The following is a 21,432-nucleotide window of genomic DNA, read 5'->3' on the forward strand; positions in this document are numbered from 1 at the left end:
TCATTCTCCTATTTGTATTTTTCCTTTATTTCTTCAAGGAATTTATTCATTCCCTTCACCTGTTTGACTATATTTTCCTGAATTTCTTTGAGGGATCTATTTATTTCTTTTTTAAAGGCTTCTATTTTCTTCATAAGATTATGTTTAAGCAAGTGTTCTTACTGTTTTGCTGTTTTTGGATATCCACAACTTGTTTTAGTAGGATAACTGGTGGTGACATGCTCTGGAATTTGTTGAGTGTGTTCTTACACTGGCCTTTAGCTGTGTGGCTTTCACTCGTGTTGGCATGTTGGAACCTGATGGCAGTATGCCTCTGGATTGCAGGTAGATCTGAGATTCTGTGTTGGCTTCAGGCCTCTGGTGTTCCCTGGTGGCTACTGTCTTGGTTGTCCTTAATGGTTGCCACCCCTTGGATTGAAGGTAGAGCTGGGTAAAATGGCATGCCAATAATGAAAGTTCTGCAAGAGATGATCTGTTTTTCATTTTCATCTCCTTAAAGCCCTGTAGAATGCCTGAAGTTTTAAGGGCACCATTAAAAAATTATACAGATCCAAGTTCTCAAAATAACCTAGTCATAGTGGACTTGAAGTAAAATGAATCTAAAAGGTGAAGTCAGGTGTTGACAGGAAGTACAAGTGGAACAGACAAAGAACAAAAAGAGTTAGAGAGTGAAGTTCCAGATCTCGTAGGGAGGGAAGTAGTGGAAGAATCACCAATTATCAATCTACATGGTATGTGAGCAGGGAATGAGGGCACTGAGCTAGAGCTATAGTAATGCCCAAGTGAGAGCTTCATGTACACAAAACTCCAAGCACAGGGACATTGAGTTTATAGAGGTAATTTGCTGACCACCCTAATGTAGGGCATGGAGATGCTCACTCACACAGTTTGCTTGAGGAATGAACACATCTCAGGACACAGGTCTCCATCTTAAACAAATACCAAGGCATGAAGATGGATCTCTATCTTTCCTTCTAGCTTCCCCTTCGATGTGTGGACGCCCTCCCACCTCTGTTAAGCCTAGTATTGAATTAGTGCCTCCCTACGGTGCTAAAGGAGGAAACGTTCTTCTACGTGTTGACAACCTCCCAGAGAAGCTTCGAGCCGTTTTCTGGTACAAGGGGGTAGCTGTGTTCAAGAATGAAGAGATTTCTCAGTATGTAATAGCCGAGAAGGAAAGTGTGGAGGGACCTGCACACAGTGGTAGAGAGACTGTGTACAGCGATGGGTCCTTGCTGATCCACAATGTTACCAGGAAGGACACTGGATTCTATACTCTACGAACTTTGAGCACAGATCAGAAAGAGGAAGTGGCACATGTCCAACTGTTAGTGGATGGTAAGTGATTTTGTGTAACCCGTCAGCACTGGGGCGGGGGGCTTAGACACACAGGACTGTAACGCCTGACAAGTGACCTCCGTTCCTCTGTATTGTTTTTCCATGTTGGCGTCAGAGGTCTTAGTGCTGGACACACTCAAGATTGGTGACACAAATTAGACTACTGCCCTAATTCCCCTTTCACAGATGAGAGATAGATAGATAGATAGAGAGACAGACAGAGACAGAGAGACAGAGAGACAGAGAGACAGAGAGAGAGAGAGTGAGAGAGAGGGAGATAGAGATAATTTGTTAGGAAAGGGTAACTTAGTCAAGGAGTATTGGACTCAGTCTAGTTTCTTGAGGTTCTCACCATGAACATGGTTTGAGAAAGACCCTATTGGCATCAGACAGATTTTGTATCTTCACAGAGATGTGAGCTCCATGAATCCGTGACTCCAGCCCTCTGTTTTAGCTTGGACTGAAAGTGATCTTGAAAAGTATTTTTGCAAGGCCTGGCGAGATAATGTTGCAGCTGACAAAGATCAATGTTTTTTTGGCCATCTATATTTCATGGGAAATCAACCAGTGCACTGATTTGAGAGCCTCAGCTGAGCAAGGTCACCTGGGCATCTCCTGAGACATGGCATGAACAGCAGAGCTGAGCAGGTCACCAGGCCATGAGCCAACTGTCCACATCAGCTTATGAGACCTCATAGGAAGTTCAACTTACCCAAAAGGAGGAACAAAGGGCAAAGGTCTTTCTGGCAAGTGCTTGTCCTCGGATGTCCAGGCCAGGGAATTCTCATTGGTGGCCATACAGTAACAGGCTCTGCTGGCCATGACAGCTGTCTAACATAAGCATTAGTCAGCCATCCTATTGATCACCAGGTGGCAGTATTATCTCACAATCAGACACTGAGATGCTAGTTTCCCAGAGAAGATGAAAGAAACTGTTTCCATTTCTGTCACCACAGTCCTGGAGGTCCCTCCCAGAAGGTCAGTTTGACCTGTCTGTTTCTGGTAACCCAGAAAAGTACTAGTGGACCCTATTCAACATTCTCCTCTCTATCATCTTGAGTTGGGGATAGAGTGATGACAGGGAAATTGCTGAGCAAAGGAAGGAGTCTTCCCTAAAAAGGCAGGGTGGATGGGAGCAGATCTGAACATCTCAGCCCACACAGGAGGCTTCAACTCAGGTTCCTCAGTGAAATCCGCCACAGCAGAGTGAGCCCAAACTTCTCCAGGGCTGAGGTGACCTTCTGTTGCACACGCAGAACATGGATCTCCCGATACAAGTAACTGATCCTGAATGTTTGTCTTGGAGCAGACCCTGAATGCTAACACTAGTGATTACTGAAGAGTGTTCTATTCCTGGTGTCACCCAGCTGGTCCCTTTCTAGCCCTCACAGACATCTCTGCCACCTTCTGGCTGTGCATACATTCTACCTTCCCAGAATTGAGGACATGGGGATCACTTGGTGTCCAATGAAGTTTCTGTGTCACTAAGGATGCATAGGGAGCACAGGGTCCCCTTCTCAATGGTGAGAGAGCCAAGGTCAGCACGAGGCAGAGGTCCACTCAGAGGGGAGGTATTGGGCTCTGGCTCACAGTGGTGCTTATCCGCCTGTTGCTCCATGTGTATTTTAGAATCTGAATCATAAGGGGAATGAGAAGAAGAGAAGAACCTGGCAACACTGAGGAGAGAAGACAGCAGAGCCTCAGACAAGCACCTTGCCCACAGCCCAAGTGACTCACTGAGGTGCTTTTACCTCAGTGCAAACACAGCTCAGAGGGAGTAAGGACCAGAGAGATGCTGACGCAGATACTCCTCCATATTTTGGAGGATGGTACTTGTATCAGAGTCCATGGATACCCCACTGTTACTCTCTTCAAGGGCAATGGTTGGTCCCCTAAATGAAGAGAGAATTTCATGATAGTGTGTGGCAGTGCCGAAATCAGGCCCTGACTGGAGTCTACAGGGAGGAAAGGAGTCTGAAAGAGTTCAAGGTGTTTGCTTGCCCATGAGTGGAGTTGACACAGAAATAGACAAGGGTTCAGCAGCACGAAGTTCTCCATGAACAGACCATTGTAAGGGGTGTGCACAAAAGCCAGATTGTTCTCTACTCAAAGTCAATCACATTGGCCACTATATACTGGAGAGTGCTGTTCCTAACTATGGTGGAGTGACTCAGAAAAAAAATTGGTCTGGATAAGCCAGTGAGGTGTCTCTGTAAGTGAAGGCAATTTCTGCCAGGCCAGAGGACCTGAGGTCAATCCTCAGCTCCCTCATGATAGAAGGAGAGAGCCCTCTGACTCCTCAAGGTTGTCCTTTGCCACACACATAGATACCATGGCATGCACCCCCATATACACATCTCTGCAGAAATGCATGTGGTTCACACTTGCATGCATTCAGACACATATGTAATAGATATAAAATTAAAAGAATTAAATCAAGCTAGGGTATTCACCCATCCCAAAGCTGAGTCTTTTCATAAGTAAAGCCCTTGACAAGCTGGAGTTCAGTTTCTCATGAATTTCCATTCATTCTCTCATTCATTCCTCAGAGGTATCTGAGTTATTTCTAGGCACCACTTTTTTCCACAAGAAATTTAAGACAGATACTGATCCTCAATACACCCTATTCCAAATAGAGTGGAAGAGAAGCTAGAAAATGAAGTCAGGTGAGGTCTTTAGCCACTAAAGAAACACAACAACCACAACAACAACAACAGCAACAACAACAACAACAGCAACAACAACAACAACAACAACATGATTCAGAGAGCCCAGACACAAGGTCTAGTGGCAAAGAAGTCAATGAGTCATCACGCCACCACCAATATACAGTGAGTGTGAACAGGGATCAAAATGCTGTGGCCAGGGCCATGTTGACACCTGAGGAGAGAGTGTCACCCAGATAAAATGACAAGTACAGGTATTGTGCTGACCTCCACCATGTAGGACAAGAAGACCCTCGCTCACACACCTTTGCTGAGCAATGGACATATCTGCCCAGGACAGACGGCTTCATCTTAACCAAATACTAAAGTCCCAATATTGATGGCTGTCTCTCTTCCCTTCTAGCTTCCTATCTGACATGTGGACCCCTTCCCCCCTCTACTCAACTCAGCATTGAATCAGTGCCACCTCGTGTTTCTGAAGGTGGAAGTGCTCTCCTACTTGTTCACAATCTCCCAAGGAATGTTCGAGTAATTTTCTGGTACAAAGGGGTGGTTGTGTTCCAGAGGCAAGAGGTTGCTCATTACACAATAAACAGCAATTCAAGTAAGAGAGGACCTGCACACAGCGGCAGAGAGACACTGTACAGCAATGGGTCCCTGCTGATCCACAATGTCACCTGGAATCACATCGGATTCTACACCCTACGCCTTCACAGCAGAAATCTGAGAGAACAAGTGGCGTCTGTGCAACTCCAGATGGATGGTAAGTGATTGTATGTGATCAGTCAGTGCAAGGGATGGGCTAGGAAATACAGTAATGTGTCTTCTGGTCATTTAATATTGTCCCTATGGTGAGGTTTGATCACGGAGTGCAAGATACACATGGTGGAGACAAATGGCCATAGATCTGACTCCGTTGTCTGGATCCCTCCAGCATGAGGTAAGATCTTCATGGAAAGTAACTCAGCTTATGATGTCAGACACAATCCAGTCCTGTGGTGATCTCAATGCATGTTTTGTTAAGAAAGACCTTGTGAGCATCAGGCCAGGCCTGGTTGTGCAAAACAGAGAGAGAGAGAGATGAGCACCATGAATCCCTGGCTGTACTAACCCACCCTAGGTTCAACTTCTAGTGAGTCTAGGGAGTAGGGGAGCATTTTGCCAGGGCTGGACTGTTAGTTATTACCTCTTGGTGCTGACAGAGAACAATGGTGTTGGCTCTCCATATCAGAGTGTTGTGTTTATTTACTCCACTGAGGTTGGACATAATAGAATCTATGAACTGTTTCAGAGAGCGTGGAGGAATGGTGCTTAGTGGCTTGCTCCTCATTACATGATTGGACTTGTTTTTTATAGCCCCCAACATCCCTCAGGATAAGAGTGGAACTCCTTGCAGTGAACTGTACCCACCCATATCAATCAGTAGTTGCATTTTTAATTGATGCACCATCTTTCAAATCTACTCTTTTTCTTTTAAACTTTGTTTTCTCTAAGAGGGTTTCTCTGTGTATCCCTGGATGTCCTGGACTCACTTGGTGGACGAGGCTGGCCTCGAACTCCCAGAGATCTGCTTGGCTCTGCCTCCCTGAGTGCTGGGATTACAGGTGTGTGTCAATTTGCCCAGCTTCAGAGCTACTCTTGCTTGTGTGAAGCTTCCGGAAGTCCAGCCACCGTAGTTCCTGAGCCTTTTTAAAGACAAACCTGCCACAAATGAGACTACTCTCTGCCTTCACCCATCCCAAACTGTGAGCTGCAGGGCAGAGCAGCAATAACATCTAGAAGGTGGAATCAGGGGTTACCGGAGGCACAAGGGAAACAGGAAAAAAATTTCAGAGAATGAAGATGGGTCTGTAGAGAAAAATTCAGAGGAGGCATAACCCCAACCTACAGTGTGCATGAATGTGTGCAGTGTCTGGCAGCCATGGAGACACCTGAGGAGAGAGATTCATGCAGTGGAGATGACACATTCACGGCACTGAGGGAATGGAGGACTTCATGTTGCTGACCTCCACCATGTGAGATCGACTCATCCACACTTGTATCTCCAGGCTGAGTGATGAGTCAATCCATCTGGTCAGGATGGAGGTGGCCATCTTTCCACCAAATACAATGATCCCATGTGATGTGTTTTTCTCCTTTCCCTTCCAGCCTCTTTCTACCTGCTGTAACCATCTCACCTCTGCCCCAATCATGATTGATCAAGTGCCACAGAATGTTGCTGAAGGGGAAAACGTTGTTCTTCACGTTTATAATCTGCCACAAGATCTGCGAGCCTTTTCCTGGTACAAATATATACATGGAAACCAACTTCAAAAAATTGCAGAATACAGCAGAGCCACGAATTCCATCATCAGGGGCCCTAAACATAGTACAAGAATGACTGTGTACAATAACGGATCCCTGTTTCTCCATCGTATCAGTGAGAAAGATGCAGGATTCTACACACTAGAAACTTTAAACAGAGAGTTCAAAATTACCACAATACATACACGACTTGATATAAGTAAGTGGCTTCCATAGTATGGGTATGTTGTATCTTGCATTATACACTGAACTCTGAGGTCTGGGCTGTGCCTTCTCTCTCTCTCTCTCTCTCTCTCTCTCTCTCTCTCTCTCTCTCTCTCTCTCTCTCTCTCCTTCTCTCTCCTATTTATCTGTCTGTCTATTTATCTGTCTATTTATCTGTTTATCTATCTATCTATCTATCTATCTATCTATCTATCTATCTATCTACCTATCTATCTGCTAAATGGGGCACAGGCTGAAATATGTGTGGAAGGGACAGAGGAAGGCCTAGGACCCCATCGTTGACAACAGTCCGTATTACAATAGAAAAGGCTCCTGCCTGTGAGGAGGCTGAACTCAGAGGGAGCGAGAGCTTGTGGGCAGGGCTGGCTCAAATGTTTTTCCCCACAGAGGGAGGGCAGAACAGGCAACAGGAGCCCCATTGTGTACATCCTTGCAAAGGGTAGAGCTCTTGATGACCCCTTGTGTCCCTGGAGAACACTGCATGACTGTGTTGGAGGGGGAGGTGGCTCAAAATCTGGCTGGAGTCTCCTAAGGGGGAAGAATAGGGAAAGATCCCTTAAGTTGTTCTCTGACCTCCATCTAGGTGCTGTGACATGCGCCCACCAATACACACAGGATGGTACACACTTGCACAAACACACATACTTATACCCACCCACCCACTCCCTACAAATATATAAGTTCATGTGAGATGGAGGTTTAACCAGTGTTGGTAGCTCCAAATATGAGAATTTCATTAACACCTGGACTTGCAATGCCCATGGACTTTCATTCACCACCACTTTCCACGCCCCCTTTTTTGGCATGGTTTCTCTTTGTAGCCCTGGCTGTCCATGATGGCCTCGAACTCACAGAGACCCACCTGCCTCTGCTTACTGAGTGCTAAGATTAAAGATATGCAACACCATGCCCTCTCACTACTCACATATATCTGAGCCCATTCAATCTCTGGAAACATAAGATTAGTTTTTCCTAACTAGACCGTTTCTCTAGTGGACTAGAAGACAGATAACAAAATTTTCATTGAATTGAAGTTGGGGATTTGTTGGACCAAGGAAAGGATAATATTTAAGAGGTCAAAAGGTGAAGCCTAGGGTTGTGCAGAGGAATTAGAGGGCAGGGAAGTCACCTATTCCCCCATTTTCCTAGTGTGAGCAGGCATGTGAGGACACTGAGGGAAGAAACAACATGGGGAAAGATTTCAAAATAAAGGAAATGACATAATCAGGTGCATCAAATTGTCATTTGCTTACTTCCTCTGACTGGATAAACATTCACACCCACATCCTCCAAGTGACGGATCTAGGCTTTCAGGACCCAGGGCCCATTTTTTCACCAATGATAAATGTCTCAATATTGATCAAATCTGTCTTTTCCCTTCTATTCTCCATTTTAGGTTGCATTCACCCTTCCACCACTGGCCAATTCATTATCGAACCGATGCCTTCCAACATTGTTGATGGGAGCAATGTTCTCCTGATTGTTCATAATATGCCAGAGAAACTTCAAGCCTTTTACTGGTACAAATGGGTAGGCACTCTCTACAAAAGTTTAATTTACGGGAGTGAAATCACCACAAATAGAAGAATGCTGGGACCTGCATACAGCGGCAGAGAGACACTGTACCCCAACGGGTCACTGCTACTGCACAATGTCACCCAGGAGGACACTAGATTATACACCCTACGAACCTCAAATATGCAGCTTGAAACTCAGGAGACACATGCGCAACTCCACATATACAGTAAGTGATTTTCTGTGTCATCTGGGTGTTGGTGGGGTTCATTTCCCTTTACACACACAGGACTGTGAAGTGTAGACTATGCCTGCCTCCTCTCTACATTGGAGTTTGAGCACTAATTGTAGGACACACATCGAGTAGAAATACTGAAATAGAGAAGACTCTCTCACCTGAGTCCATCTGCAGAGGAGGATGTGTGTTGGGTAACTCAGGCCAAGGGTGCCAGTTAGCCTCAGACTCTTGGTGCTCATGCCATAAACATGGTCCCGAGAAAGATTCTGTGGGCTTCAGGCAGGGACTGGCTGATAAAACCATGGTTTCAGTATTGTGAGTTGAACCTCAGGAAGTCAAGAGTTCAGGTCTCTGTCCCAGACTGAACTCTAGTTGTCCCCAGTGAGCATCTCCTCAGAGCTAGAATTGGACTTCCTGTTAGAGCTGATGGGGAACAGGGCATTATTGACTGTCCAAGTCCCATAGAGTGTGGGAGCAGCTGTGCACCACCATGACAGGTACAGTTATGTGGGTCACCTGGGCATTTCTTTTTCTTGAGTCTCAGTGGACAGTTTACAGGTCATAAGCCAACTGTTCTGATGAGCTTAGGAGACTTACAGGAAGGACATGTTCTCCGGGGGAGGCACAGAGGAGACAGTTCTCCAGGAAGCTCACTGTCCTCATGGATCCAGCCCAGGGAACTGTCTTCTGCAGGTAAATGGTAACAGATATTGTTGATGTTAACAGCTGCCCCATCCAAAGGTCAGGCTGTTGTTCATATCTAAGTGTAACTCACGGACACAGCAATAATTATGCATTGTATGTCCAAGTATAGGGAAACTGAGGCACATCAGGCTTTGTCAGATTCAGGCCTGCACAAGCCATGGGTGGCAGGTTCAAACCAGAAGAAATTTGTCTGTTCTCACAGTCCCAAAGTCTCCACCATGGAGGCTTTTTAAAGGTGTCTGTTGACTACAGAGTGGCTGGTTGAGCCCTCTGAAGGACGACTGTCATTTGGTCCCCTCCTTTGTTTCCTTTCAGAGCCTCTGATACAGCCCTATCTTTGGGTTCCAAATTCCATAGTCAGAGTACAGAGCTCCGTGGTCCTCACTTGTCTCTCAGCTCACAATGAAGTCTCCACTGAGTGGTTCTTCAACGACCAGGAGCTACACCTCACAGAGAGGATGACACTGTCCCCAAGAAGGTGCTGGCTCAAGATTGATCCTGTCAGGATGGAGGATTCTGGAAAATATATGTGCGAGATCTCCAACCCAATCTTTTCGAGGAGCAGTCCTCCAATCTTCCTGGCTGTCATCAGATCATGACCCCTCCTCTCATCCTACAGCAGAGTGGGGGCATTTCTTTATCATTTGATATAAAAAATGGGAAAAAGTTACGTGGTAGAAATTGTTATGTACCACTCAGGTACAGCCAGCATGTTGATTCACAGGTGCAATACTGGCACAAACATGTACAACAACCAGCCAGGAAGTAAAGAGAGAAGCCATTTCCAAAGGGAGACAAATACATCAATATAGTATAGAGACATGCAAAGGCCTCAAGGACTAAGGTTGTTGGACACACATATAACCAACCTTCAGAATGTATATGAACTCAATTCAGGAGCTACAAACTTCTGGATGTTCTGAGTCCCCTGTTAACATGGTGTAATATTTTCAAAGAGATAAACACGTTTTATATGATTAAATATATTCTGTGTATAACTGATTCACATAAGACTGATGGTTTTTAGACACCAGTCATCCATGTGAAGTGAGGAAGAGTGACAGGGGAGGGTACTGTCCATCTTTCCCACTGGACATAACTTGCATCTAAGTGGTTTTGATGCACAGTTTGTTTGAGGCACAGACGTAAAATCTGTCGCAAAGGTCCCCCAAATTATCACATATAGTAGAAACAGAAGGAACATTGAGAAATTTTTATTTTTTATTTTAAAAATATTTATATATATATTATGTATATGAGTACACTGTCTTCATGTACATCAGAAGAGGGCATTGGATCATAATACAGATGGTTGTGAGCCAAACATGTGGGTGCTGGGGTTTGAACTCAGGATCTTTGGAAGAGCAACCAGTGCTCTTAACCACTGAGCCATATCTCCAGCCCCGCTAAATGATTTTTATGAGGCCATAGACAGTATGTGACTGTGACCAAACCACCGAAATAATAAGTAATGAAAGAGAATTACAGACCAATTTCCTTATAAATACTGATGCAATAATACTCAGTAAAATACTTCCAAAATAATTAAAAGAGCACAATCATAAACATCACCCCCCATGATCACATAGGCTTCCTACTAGAGAGGTAGGCATGGTAAATATATGCAAATCCATTAATGTAATATAAATAAACTGACAAAGAAAACCTACATGATCATCTTGTTAGATGACAAATATGCCTTTGACAAAAATCCAACACCTCTTCATGATAAAAAGTGTTGGAGAAATCAGGGATACATGGGGCATACCTAAACATAGTAAAAGCTAGCCACAGGGAGCCAATAGCCAACATCAAATTGAAGGAATTCAATTAAATTCAGGAACAAGATAAAGCTGTCCACTCTCTTCCTATCTATTTCATATAGTCCTTGTAGTTTGATGTGAAGCAATAAGACAGCTAAAGGAGATAACGGAGATGCAGCTTGGAAAGGAAGAAGTCAAAGTAAAACAGAGAGCATCGAGGCTATCTCTGTGCTGAGTGCTCTGACCTGTGAACATCTGAACGTTAGTAGCCTAGCATTCCATAAGGAAGCAAGTGTGAGATGATCACCAGTTTTATGTCAGGGGCCCCAGATAGGAAACTAGCCTGAGGCAACCAAGTCCATTACTTCCCAGGCCCAGGCAAGCTCCCACGATAGGGAGAAGGTGGAGACTAGACAAACCCCACCTATGATGTTGGGCGGAGGTAGGAGTGAGTCTGAGACAGAATATCCTCGCATGGTGTCACTTGGGTGGGCCGAGGAAGGAACAAGCACTAGATGACCACCACACCATTGCTAGCAGGCCTGGACATGGAGCTACACTAAGTTGATCACAAGTCCAGTGCCCTGCAGACCTGGAAGCAGGGCAGATCTTGCCTGAGATGACCTCTACCTGGTGCCATAGCAGTGGGGCATAGCACTGCTAAGACCACACCTGAGATGACCCCAGACATGCAGAGACCATAGCTCCACTTAATGGAGAAGTGGTGGAGAAATGGAAGAGATAGAGAAAGAGAAGGACGTTGACACAATGAAGAGAGGCAAAACTAGAGACTTGGGTAGTGAGAAACAGCCTGATGTGAGTATCCAGTGATGCTACCTGGGACCATGGTGGGGTCCTCACCTGTACTGTGAGTGGGGATCATGTCTGGGTCCTTGGCCCTGCAGCAGTAGGGGTCTGTTACAAACAAATCCCAGGCAGATTTTCCTGGTCTGGTCTGCTACCCAGAAACATGTTGATGTTTGAAGGCTGTGCAAAGGGGCCCACCCCTCCCATTGGCAGTTTGGGAGATCTGGTTCCGGGGCATGATCTCAAGAGAGCTGTTCCTGTCTGTAGTCAGGTGCAGTACTTGGGAAAATGGGCCATGCACATTGTGGGTTTACAGGTGAGCTGATCCTAAGAATAGTAGCATAGACCAGCTGGGGTTACAACTTGTCTCCTGTGCAGTGCTGTGGGTGAGAGAGAGAGATCCCTCACTGGCTACAATACTCAGGAGAGCGGTCCTTATACTTCTCCTGGGCAGTAGTGTAGAGCTTTCCCCTAGGAATGCTTGTAATACATAGGTATAGATATAGAAAAACATCTTCACCTTTAAAATATAAATAAATAGGGCTGGAGAGATGGCTCAATGGTTAAGAGCCCTGTCTGCTCTTCCAAACGTCCTAAATTCAGTTCCCAGCAATCACATGTTAGCTGACAACCACCTATCCTGAGATCTGGTGCCCTCTTCTGGTGTGCAAGTTCACATGTAGGCAGAACACTGTATTAATAATAAAGAAATGAATCTTAAAAAATAAAATATAAATAAATCTCAACAAAACATGTCAAACAGTCATTTCTGACAGAAAACCTGTTCCACAGGGATTCTTCATACTATGGAGGCAGCACAGGAGTTTATGAGCATCTCTGAAGTTCAGCCTCTTTTGCTGTGCTTTCAATTCTCCCATCGCCAAGGATGCTTGATTTCTACTTCTCTAATCCAGATATCATATTGTTTTCATATTCTACCGACATTTTCATGGGTTATGAAGAACCCTACGATTAGCAATGCAGATTCATGGTGGAGCAATAATATATGGTGCTGATTCCACTTCCCAACTTTAGGTTCCTTTACCCCTTGTCTAGAAATGTCTGTGAGTTTTTGAGATGATCTCTTTTAGTGCTCTGACCAATAGAGTAGTCACACAGACAAAAAGTTAATGAGGTTCCAATAGAGTTAAATGGAAACACAGATGAAATAGATGACATGTACCTCCAGGATATTTTACTCAAACAGTATGGGGTACATAATCTTCAAAGCATACCATACGTCTTGTCTAGGTATAACATTAGAGGACAGAGAAAGCTTCAACAATTATGAGTAATTTTATATAAAATCTCATATTCTATTGTAGTGCAATGGGGGTAAAGACAGAAATTAACAGCAAGAGAAACAACAGAAAATATAAAGAAAATACGGAGAGTAAAGAGCACATTTATGAGTACTCAATAGCTCAGAAGAAAATTAAGATACAATGTAAAAGGTCCTTTAATTGGATGAAGTGAATCACAAAATGTCAAAAGCTATGGGATATAATGAAGGGCATCCTAAGAGGTACGTTTGCAACTCCCAATGCCTATGTTACAAAGAAAGTGCGATTCTAAACAAGTAACTTAATGTCTCTTAAGACCTTGTAGAAATGCAAACTAGTACAGGAAAGAACAACATCAGGGCATAAATAAATGGACACCTACTACAATACATAATGATATAAAGAGCATATGAAGTAAGTGGTTTTTAAAATGGATAAGATTAACAAATTCTTAACTAAATTAACCAAAAGGAAGTGCTAGTAGATGCAAAATATTGAGATTAGAGGTGAAAAGATACATCATCAAATCCTGAAACCCAAGAGGTCATACCTAAGAAATTCACATTTCATCAATTCAGGACATATGAAATAAATGGATGGATTTTCAAAAACCATGTTACGGTACATGATTGGGCATATACACAACAAGAAATGAGATTGAAACAGTAATAAAATGTTTCAGCTTCTGGAGAGATGGCTCAACACTTAAGAGCACTTGGTGCTCTTCAAGAACACCTGGGTTTGATTCCCAGGGTTTACGTGGCAGCTGACAAATCATCTGTAACTTCAGTTCCAAATGAATCTGAGACCATATTCTGACCTACATATATGTGGTGCACACATATAAACTACAGACACATAAAATATAAAAATTTCTGAAAGAAATCAGAGAACAAAGTACAAGACAATGGAATCATCACAGAATTTTTCCCTATCTTTACTTAGTTTAACAAAATTTGTGTTCTTGACCCATACTTGTCTTGGCCTTGCATTTATATCTTGTACCACTTTCATGTCTGGAGCTTGTAGATATCAGAAAAGGGTGTTTTGTGTTCTGTATCTAGAGTTACAGATAGTTGTGAGCCACCATTTGTCTGTTGGGAATCAAATTATACTGCCCTTGCTCTTAATTACTTAGCCATCTCATTGGTCCTCTATTATATATTTGAAAAGAACAAAATCCAATTATTCTCCAGTTATTCTATAACTTAGACAACCTTTCTCCAAAGCTAGCATCATACTGATAGCAAATCCAGAAAGATACACAGTAAAAAAGAAAATTATAGATTTTTTCATTTTTTAGCATTTCTTTATTAATTCATTCATATTTCATCTCAATTGTTCTCCCATCCCTTGCATCCTGCCATTTCTCCATCCCTCCCACTTTTACCCTATTCCCCTCCCCTATGACTGTGACTGAGGGGGACCTCCTTCCACTGTATATGATCCTAGGGTATCAAGTCTCTTCTTGGTAGCCTGCTATCTTTCCTCTCAGTGCCACCGGTTTTTAAGAACTGAGTAGTATTCCATAGTGTAAATGTACCACAGTTTCTTTATCCAGTCTTCTACTGAGGGACAGTTAGGCTGTTTCCATGTTCTGGCTATTATGAATAAGGCCGCTATGAACATGGTTGAGCATATGTCTTTGTTGTGTACTTGAGCATCTTCTGGGTACATTCCAAGGAGTGGAATAGTTGGATCTTGAGGAAGCCTTATTCCCAGTTTTCTGAGATAGCACCAGACAGATTTCCAAAGCAGTTGTACTAGTTTGCATTACCACCATCAATGAAGGAGTGTTCCTCTTTCTCCACATCCTTTCCGCATGTGATGTCATTTGAATTTTTGATCTTAGCCAATCTGAGGGGTGTAAGATGGAATCTCAGAGCCATTTTTATTTGCATTTCTCTGATGACTAACGAATTCTAACAGACCTTCAAAGAGGAGCTAATCTCAATACTCTTCAAACTACTCCAAAAGAGAGAAATGAATGGAACATTACCAAATTCTTTCTTTGAGGCCACAATCACGTTGATACTTAAACCTCACAAAGACCCAACAAAAAAGGAGAACTTCAGACCAATTTCTCTTATGAACATAGACACAAAAATAGCTGCAAAATGAACAAAAGACATATCAAAGATATCATTCAAAATGACCAGGTAGGCTTCATTCCAGGCATTCAGGGATGGTTTATATATGTAACCTTTTCCAATTTTTGTATCCAATTGATAAAGAAATGTCCACAATCTGCTATGGGATGAGAAGAGGGGTCACTCATTCATAACAGCCAGGGTGAGTGGGACACTGGTCTGCAAACTGACTGGGTTGGAGACCTCACACTGATAATCTCCAGCATCCTCCATCCTCACAGGATCTATGGTGAGCTGGCACTTTGTCGGGGACAGTGCCATCCTCTCTGTGAGCTGCAGATTCTGGTTATTGAAGAACCACTGAGTGTTGATTCCAGTGTCGACTGAGAGACAAGTGAGGATGACAGAGCTCTGGACTCTGATTGTGGTGTTGATGACATGAACACAGGGTTGTGTCACGGGCTCTATGAAGAAACAGAGGAGGGGAGCAAATGACAATCATCCTTCAGAGAGCTCCACCAGACCCTCTGTAGCCAACAGACACCTCAACGAGCCTCCATGGTGGAGACATTGGGACTGTGACAACAGACAAGTTTCTTCTGCTTTGAACTTTCCACTCACAGCCGGTGTGACTCTGATTCTGACAGAGTCTGATGTGTCTCCATTTTCCTATACTTGAACACATGGCACATAATCATTGCTGTGTCCATGAGTCACACTTAGATATGAGCAACAGCCTGACCTTGGGATGGGAGCAGCTGCTCAAATAAGCAACATCTGTTACCATTTACCTGCAGAAGAGAGTTCACTGGGCTGGAGCCATGAGGACAGTGAGCTTCCGGAGAACCATCTTCTCTGTCCCTCTCCTTGAGAACATGTCCTTCCCATAAGTCTCTTAAGCCCATCAGAACAGTTGGCTTATGACCTGTTACCTCTCCACTGAGACTCAAGAAACAAAGATGCTCAGATGGCCTACATCACTGCACCTGTCATGGTGGTGCACATCTTCTCCCACACTCTATGAGACATGGACAGTCCGTAAAGCCCTGTTCCCTATCATCTCTAACAGGAAGTTCAATTGTAGCTCGGAAGAGATGTTTACTTGGGACAAGTAGAGTTGAATCTGTGACAGAGACCTGGACCCTTGACTTCCTGATGTTCACCTCACAATAAGGAAGCCATAGTTCTCTCATCTAGTTGCTACCTGACATCTGCAGACTTTTTCTCAGGGCCAAGTTTATGGTGATAGCCCTAAGTGTCTGAGGCTAACTGGCACTCTTGGGCTGAATTACCTAACACAGATCTTCCACTGTAGATGGAGTCAGGTGAGATATACTTATATATTTCAATATTTCTCCTCAGTGTGTGCCCTAGAATGAGTGCTCAAACTGCAATGTAGAGACAGAAAGTAAAGGGGAGGCAGGCATAGTCCACACTTGACAGCCCTGTGTGTGTACAGAAAAATCATCCCCACCAGCACCCAGACATCACTGAGAGTCACTTACTGTATATGTGGAGCTGTCCGTAAGTATCCTGATTATCAAGCTGCATATTTAAGGTCCATAGGGTGTATAATCCAATGTCCTTCTGGGTGACATTGTGTAGTAGCAGTGACCCATTGGGGTACACTGTCTCTCTACCACTGTATGCAGGCCCCAGCATACTTCTATTCGTGGTTATTTCACTCCATGAAATTAAATTTTTGTGGAGAATGGCTACCCCTTTGTACCAGGAAAAGGATCGAAGTTTCTCTGGCATAGTATGAACAAGTAGGAGCGTGTTGCTTCCATCAACAATGTTGAGAGGCACCGGTTCGATAATGAGCTGCCCAGTGACGGAAGGGTGAATGCAGGCTAAAAGGGAGGGTAGAAGGGAAAAGACAGAGTTTTATCAATATTGAGACTTTTATCATTGGTGAAAAGATGGCCCTGAAAGCCTAAATCTATCGCTCAGAGGAGGTTGGAAGTGTCTGTCAGCTCAGAGGAAGTAAGATGCACCTGATCATATAACTTCCTCTATGTTGAAACTGCTCCTCCTCTTGTTTCTACCCTCAGTGTCCTCACATGCCTGCTTACTGTAGGAAAATACAGGAGTGGGTGCCTTCCCTGACCTCTTATTCCTCTACAGTCCCCCAGGCTTCTTCTTTTGACCTCTTAAATATTCTCCTTTCCTTGTTCCAACCAACCACTCACTTCATGTCAGTGAGGGTTTTATTCTCTGTCTTACAGTCCACTAGAGCTAGGGTGTTGTTAGGAAAAACTAGTTTTATGGTTCTGGAAGGTCCAGAGGTTGGATAGGCTCAGATACTTGTGGGTAGTGAGAAGGCATGGTGGTGCACACCTTTAATCCCAGCACTCAGGGGGCAGAGGCAGGTAGGTCTCTGTAAGATCAAGGCCATCACAGATAGCCAAGGCTACAAAGAGAAACTGTGCCTCAAAAAACCAAAAAAAGGGAGTGGTGAATGAACGTCCCTGGGCCTTGCAAGTCCAGATGTTAATGAAATTCTCATATCTGGAAGTATAAATACTGCTTAAACCTCCATCTCACATTAACCTATTCATTTCAGGGGAGTAGGTGTGTGGGGGCAGGTGTGTGAGTATATGTGTTGGTGAATGTGTATGCAAACCTGTGTGCTTGTCACAGCACCTATATTGATATCAGAGTACAACTTAAGCGAGCTTTCCTTATCCTTCCCCCAGGCTCTGAGCTCCCCCCTGCTCCCCTACCATCCAGCAGTGTTGTCAGTGGGTGGTTTAGCAGGAGACACTACCAGACACTGTACCCTTTGCAAGGAAATACAGAATGGGTCCCCATGGGCCCTGATGCTTGCTCAGCCCTCCATTTGTGTTGAAGAGCATTTTATCTAGCCCTATCCCCAAGCTCTGCTGTCTTCCTCCCTCTGAGCTCAGCCTCCTCACACACAGGAGGCCTTCCCAGGGTAATGCTGACTGTTGTCAAGGATGATGTCCTAGACCCATCTCTGTACCTTCCTCTCATATTTCTGCCTGGTTCCAATTTGGAAGATAGATAGATAGATACATAGATAGATAGATAACAGATAGATGATATAGAGATAGATAAGATAGGTAAGGAGAGAGAGAGAGAGAGAGAGAGAGAGAGAGAGAGAGAGAGAGAGAAATGTTTCAGTCCTTCAGACCACATGCATGCAACAAGGCTGATGGTCATCTCTGTGCCTTTTGACAGCAACAGTTCACCTGAGGGCTACCCTTTCTGTGTTCTAACATGTCCTTTATAAAAGAATCCTACCTGAGCACTTAGTTTGTCCTGTGTTCTCAAGGATCTGCAGGGTCTTGCCAGATGGTGACATGACTGGAAAGAGACAAGCCAAGTGATGCCATGGGAAAGGGACAGAGCCATTATCACTGGAGGAACCAGTCAGAGTGCATTGTCATGAATCCCAGGAGCTTCATGAGTCCAGGAATTGTGCTTGTGCGTGTGAAGCAGAAGGTGTCCTGAGTCCTGAAGAGAGAACACTGACTCTATCTGCCTAGGGAGACTTTGAGGGGGACCCTCCATCTTCCTGTGCTTGCTGAGCCATGCGTTGGGTCAGCCCATGCCCTTCCTGGGATGCAGATGTCCTCTGTCTACATTTCCTCATGGAAGGTGCCAGGAGAGAGGTGTATCTACACAGGATTCTCTGGCAGGGTAGTGCTGCTTAGAAACCCAGGAGCAGCCGGTAGATCTGAGAAGGTTGGGCCAGAGACCTCAGGTCTGTAGGGATGGGAGTGGAAGTCAGGCTACAGTTAATCTCCTGGCTCCTGGAAATAATTTTCTGGGTGGTGAGTGTGTGTCCTTCTATAGCCACCTAGTGATTGCTGGGGAAACTGCACCTTGGGTCTGGGAGCTGTCCAGATGAGCACCTCTGTTACAAGGTGCTTGCAGGAGAGAATTCCAGAGCTGGACCCCTAGAACAAGTACTTGCAAGGAGGACTTGTGACTTTTATTCCAGCCCTTAGGGACTCCGACCTTCCTGTGGGATCTCCTGAGTCCATCAGGACAGATAGCTAATGGTGGGAACACCTTTCCAGCTATTCTCCCTGCTGAGTCACTGAAGAAGATGACCAGAGGACCAACCCTAACCATGGTTCTCATGGCTGTGTGCTGGCCGGTTCCAGAGGCCAATAAATCCTTGTCCCATGTCATCTTTAATGAGAACGCAAGACCAAGCAGTGAGATAAGCTTCTAATGCCATCTGGAACCCAGGGCTTCCTCAACCAGGGCCTGCCTGACTCCCAGAGACTTCCTCAGGTCCATGGGCACAGTGAGGGAGCCAAGTGTGTGGGCTGAGTCTAACATCCTGGAGCTCAGTTTACCCCAGGACAAGTGAGGGGTCCTGATCTAATGCTGTTGGTCTACCCCGTGTGTGTCCTGTCGTAAGTGCCCAAATCCTAGTGTGGAGACACAATGCTAAGATTATCTATGTATCTATGTATCTCTCTCTTTCTCTCTCTGTGTGTATTTCACTTCCTCAGTGTTGGGGAAGAAGTTGTTAGTGTGTCCTTGAAGGGACTGTGGGCTCCCTCTTCCTATGGAGGGTGTCAAGGCAGTTTTCCAGCATTTTGTTGGGTGAGCTGTGTGTTGAGGGTGCATAGGTTCCCTTTTTTTTCTGGTCAACTCTTTCCTGGTCTAAATTATTTTCCTGAATTAATCCTGTATTCCCCTATGGAAGATACTGGGAAAGAGGGGACTTTAAATTCCTGAGACAGGGGTGTTCTCAGACAACAGAAACTGAGCAGGATCTTGGGAAGTAGGTCCAGCTTAGTCGGGACAGCATGGATACCAGTCTCTTAGGCAAGACAGGGCTCAGGGAAACAATTTTTCTGAGAGTTCAGTGTGTGTCCTGATATTGACTCCTGGAGATCAATGGGAGAACTGAACCCTCATGTCTATGCCAACAGCAGGGTTGGCCCACAAGTCAAATGTGACCTGCCGTGGTCCTTTCAGCACAGGTTGGATGTACGGCCTGTCATCCTGCCTACTGTGCACTCCAGAACTCTTGTTTCCATCTACCGTATGGCAGAGTTAGACAAGCTTCCAGGTTTTTCTTGGAAGCCCTGGACTAAAGGTGGAATAAGAGTTGATACAGAGGAGATAATTTCAGAGAAAAGTTCTAGAACATTGACTCTGTATTAAAAGGATAGCAGGATTCCAAGATGGCATCGACCAGTAGGCACCATAGCTGATCTTCTCCGAGGAGACCAGGAACTTGAATGGAACCACAGACTGCTGGATTTTGAGAACTGTAGGTGAGTGGGGCCCCAAACTCCACAGACCACCAGGGGGTCCAACCCTGGGACAAGCAACAGCCCCAAGGGCTAAACGCACTCCCCAAACTCTGAAATGGAATCCACAATCAAGCTGTAGCCAGCACATAAAACCCAAATTCACCATTTGGGGAGGAGATTTTCCGGGGCCCCAAGCCTGAGGAGTCTCAGCGAATAGGGTGAAACTACCATTGAACCTCTACATCCACACCACGCCAAACTGTAGAGGGCACCTGCCTAACCTGGGTGGAAACACAGGTGGCGAGTCTCACCAAAAACAACTAGAACTGGCTTATAGCTCATGGACCGCGTCTGCGTCCTGCACTGAAGCTGAAGCCAGACCCAAAGGATTGACCCTGCAAACTGGGGCAGTTAGAAACCGTTACGGTCTGCTCCCACAGCCCAGTGGGTCCGCCCACGTTATAGGGAGCCGAGGGTTACGCTTGCAGGGACTAACTACTGCCCTAAAGGGAACTGGCAGTATTCTGGCAGGAGATTCCCGCCAGCGGTCTGAACCGCCTTTGGCACCAGCTGCGTGGCCCGGCTGCCGGCACTCCCCAAACAACTGAACTAACTGGGTCCATCTCTGTGGGCCTGCGACAGATCCACCCAGGTTATCAGGAGCCGTGGGTCTTGCTGGCAGGGAATAACTGCTGCCCTAAGGCGACACACTCTGCCTTTCTCTAGCAGAAAGGGAAAATACAGGAGATTTGTCGCCAGCCGCGGGGACGAGCTGCTGGCTCTGACTGGGCTCTCCCCGAACAACAGAACTAGCAGGAGTCATTCTTGCGCACCCTCGTTAGGACCGCCCACGTTATCGGGAGCTGTGGGTCTTGCTGGCAGGGAATAACTGCTGCCTTAAAGCGTCTGGGAGCGGTCTAAGCGTCCTTTGTCGCCAGTCACGGGGACGAGCTGCTGGCTCTGACTGGGCACTCCCCGAACAACGGAACCTAGCTGTGTCACACAATATAGGGAGCTGTGGCTCATGCGTGCAGGGTGTAACTGCTAATTTATAGCAAGCTGGGAGTGGCCTGGCATACAGGGGTGTGGAAACTGCTACCTCCTCAGATACTGCCAGTGGCCTGAAACCATATGGTTTCAGGCCCACCAGGCACAGATCCTGTAATCTCCAACAGGCAGATCCTAGCTGTGTCAGCTCCTGCAGACCCAGCAAGAACTCCCAAATTCATGGGAAAGGCTGGACGCTCCTACA

At 45.3% G+C, this 21,432-nt stretch overlaps 2 protein-coding genes across 2 annotated transcripts; one reads left to right on the top strand and one right to left on the bottom strand.

The window, feature by feature from the left end:
• Positions 1-989: 989 nt before the first annotated feature.
• Positions 990-9,590, top strand: LOC311591123 (cell adhesion molecule CEACAM3-like; the record flags this gene model as incomplete). The annotated part of the gene is made up of 4 exons (XM_084770491.1): positions 990-1,338; positions 4,408-4,767; positions 7,930-8,277; positions 9,307-9,590. The coding sequence occupies 4 exons, from the start codon at positions 990-992 to the stop codon at positions 9,588-9,590; spliced, it is 1,341 nt and encodes a 446-aa protein (XP_084626617.1).
• A 5,524-nt stretch (positions 9,591-15,114) lies between these two features.
• Positions 15,115-18,262, bottom strand: LOC311591124 (cell adhesion molecule CEACAM3-like; the record flags this gene model as incomplete). The annotated part of the gene is made up of 3 exons (XM_084770492.1): positions 15,115-15,398; positions 16,440-16,787; positions 18,202-18,262. The coding sequence occupies 3 exons, from the start codon at positions 18,260-18,262 to the stop codon at positions 15,115-15,117; spliced, it is 693 nt and encodes a 230-aa protein (XP_084626618.1).
• Positions 18,263-21,432: the final 3,170 nt, after the last annotated feature.

The sequence above is a fragment of the Acomys minous genome (assembly GCF_964271855.1).
Source record: "Acomys minous genome assembly, chromosome: 20".
In the NCBI taxonomy this organism is placed as follows: Eukaryota; Metazoa; Chordata; class Mammalia; order Rodentia; family Muridae; genus Acomys; species Acomys minous.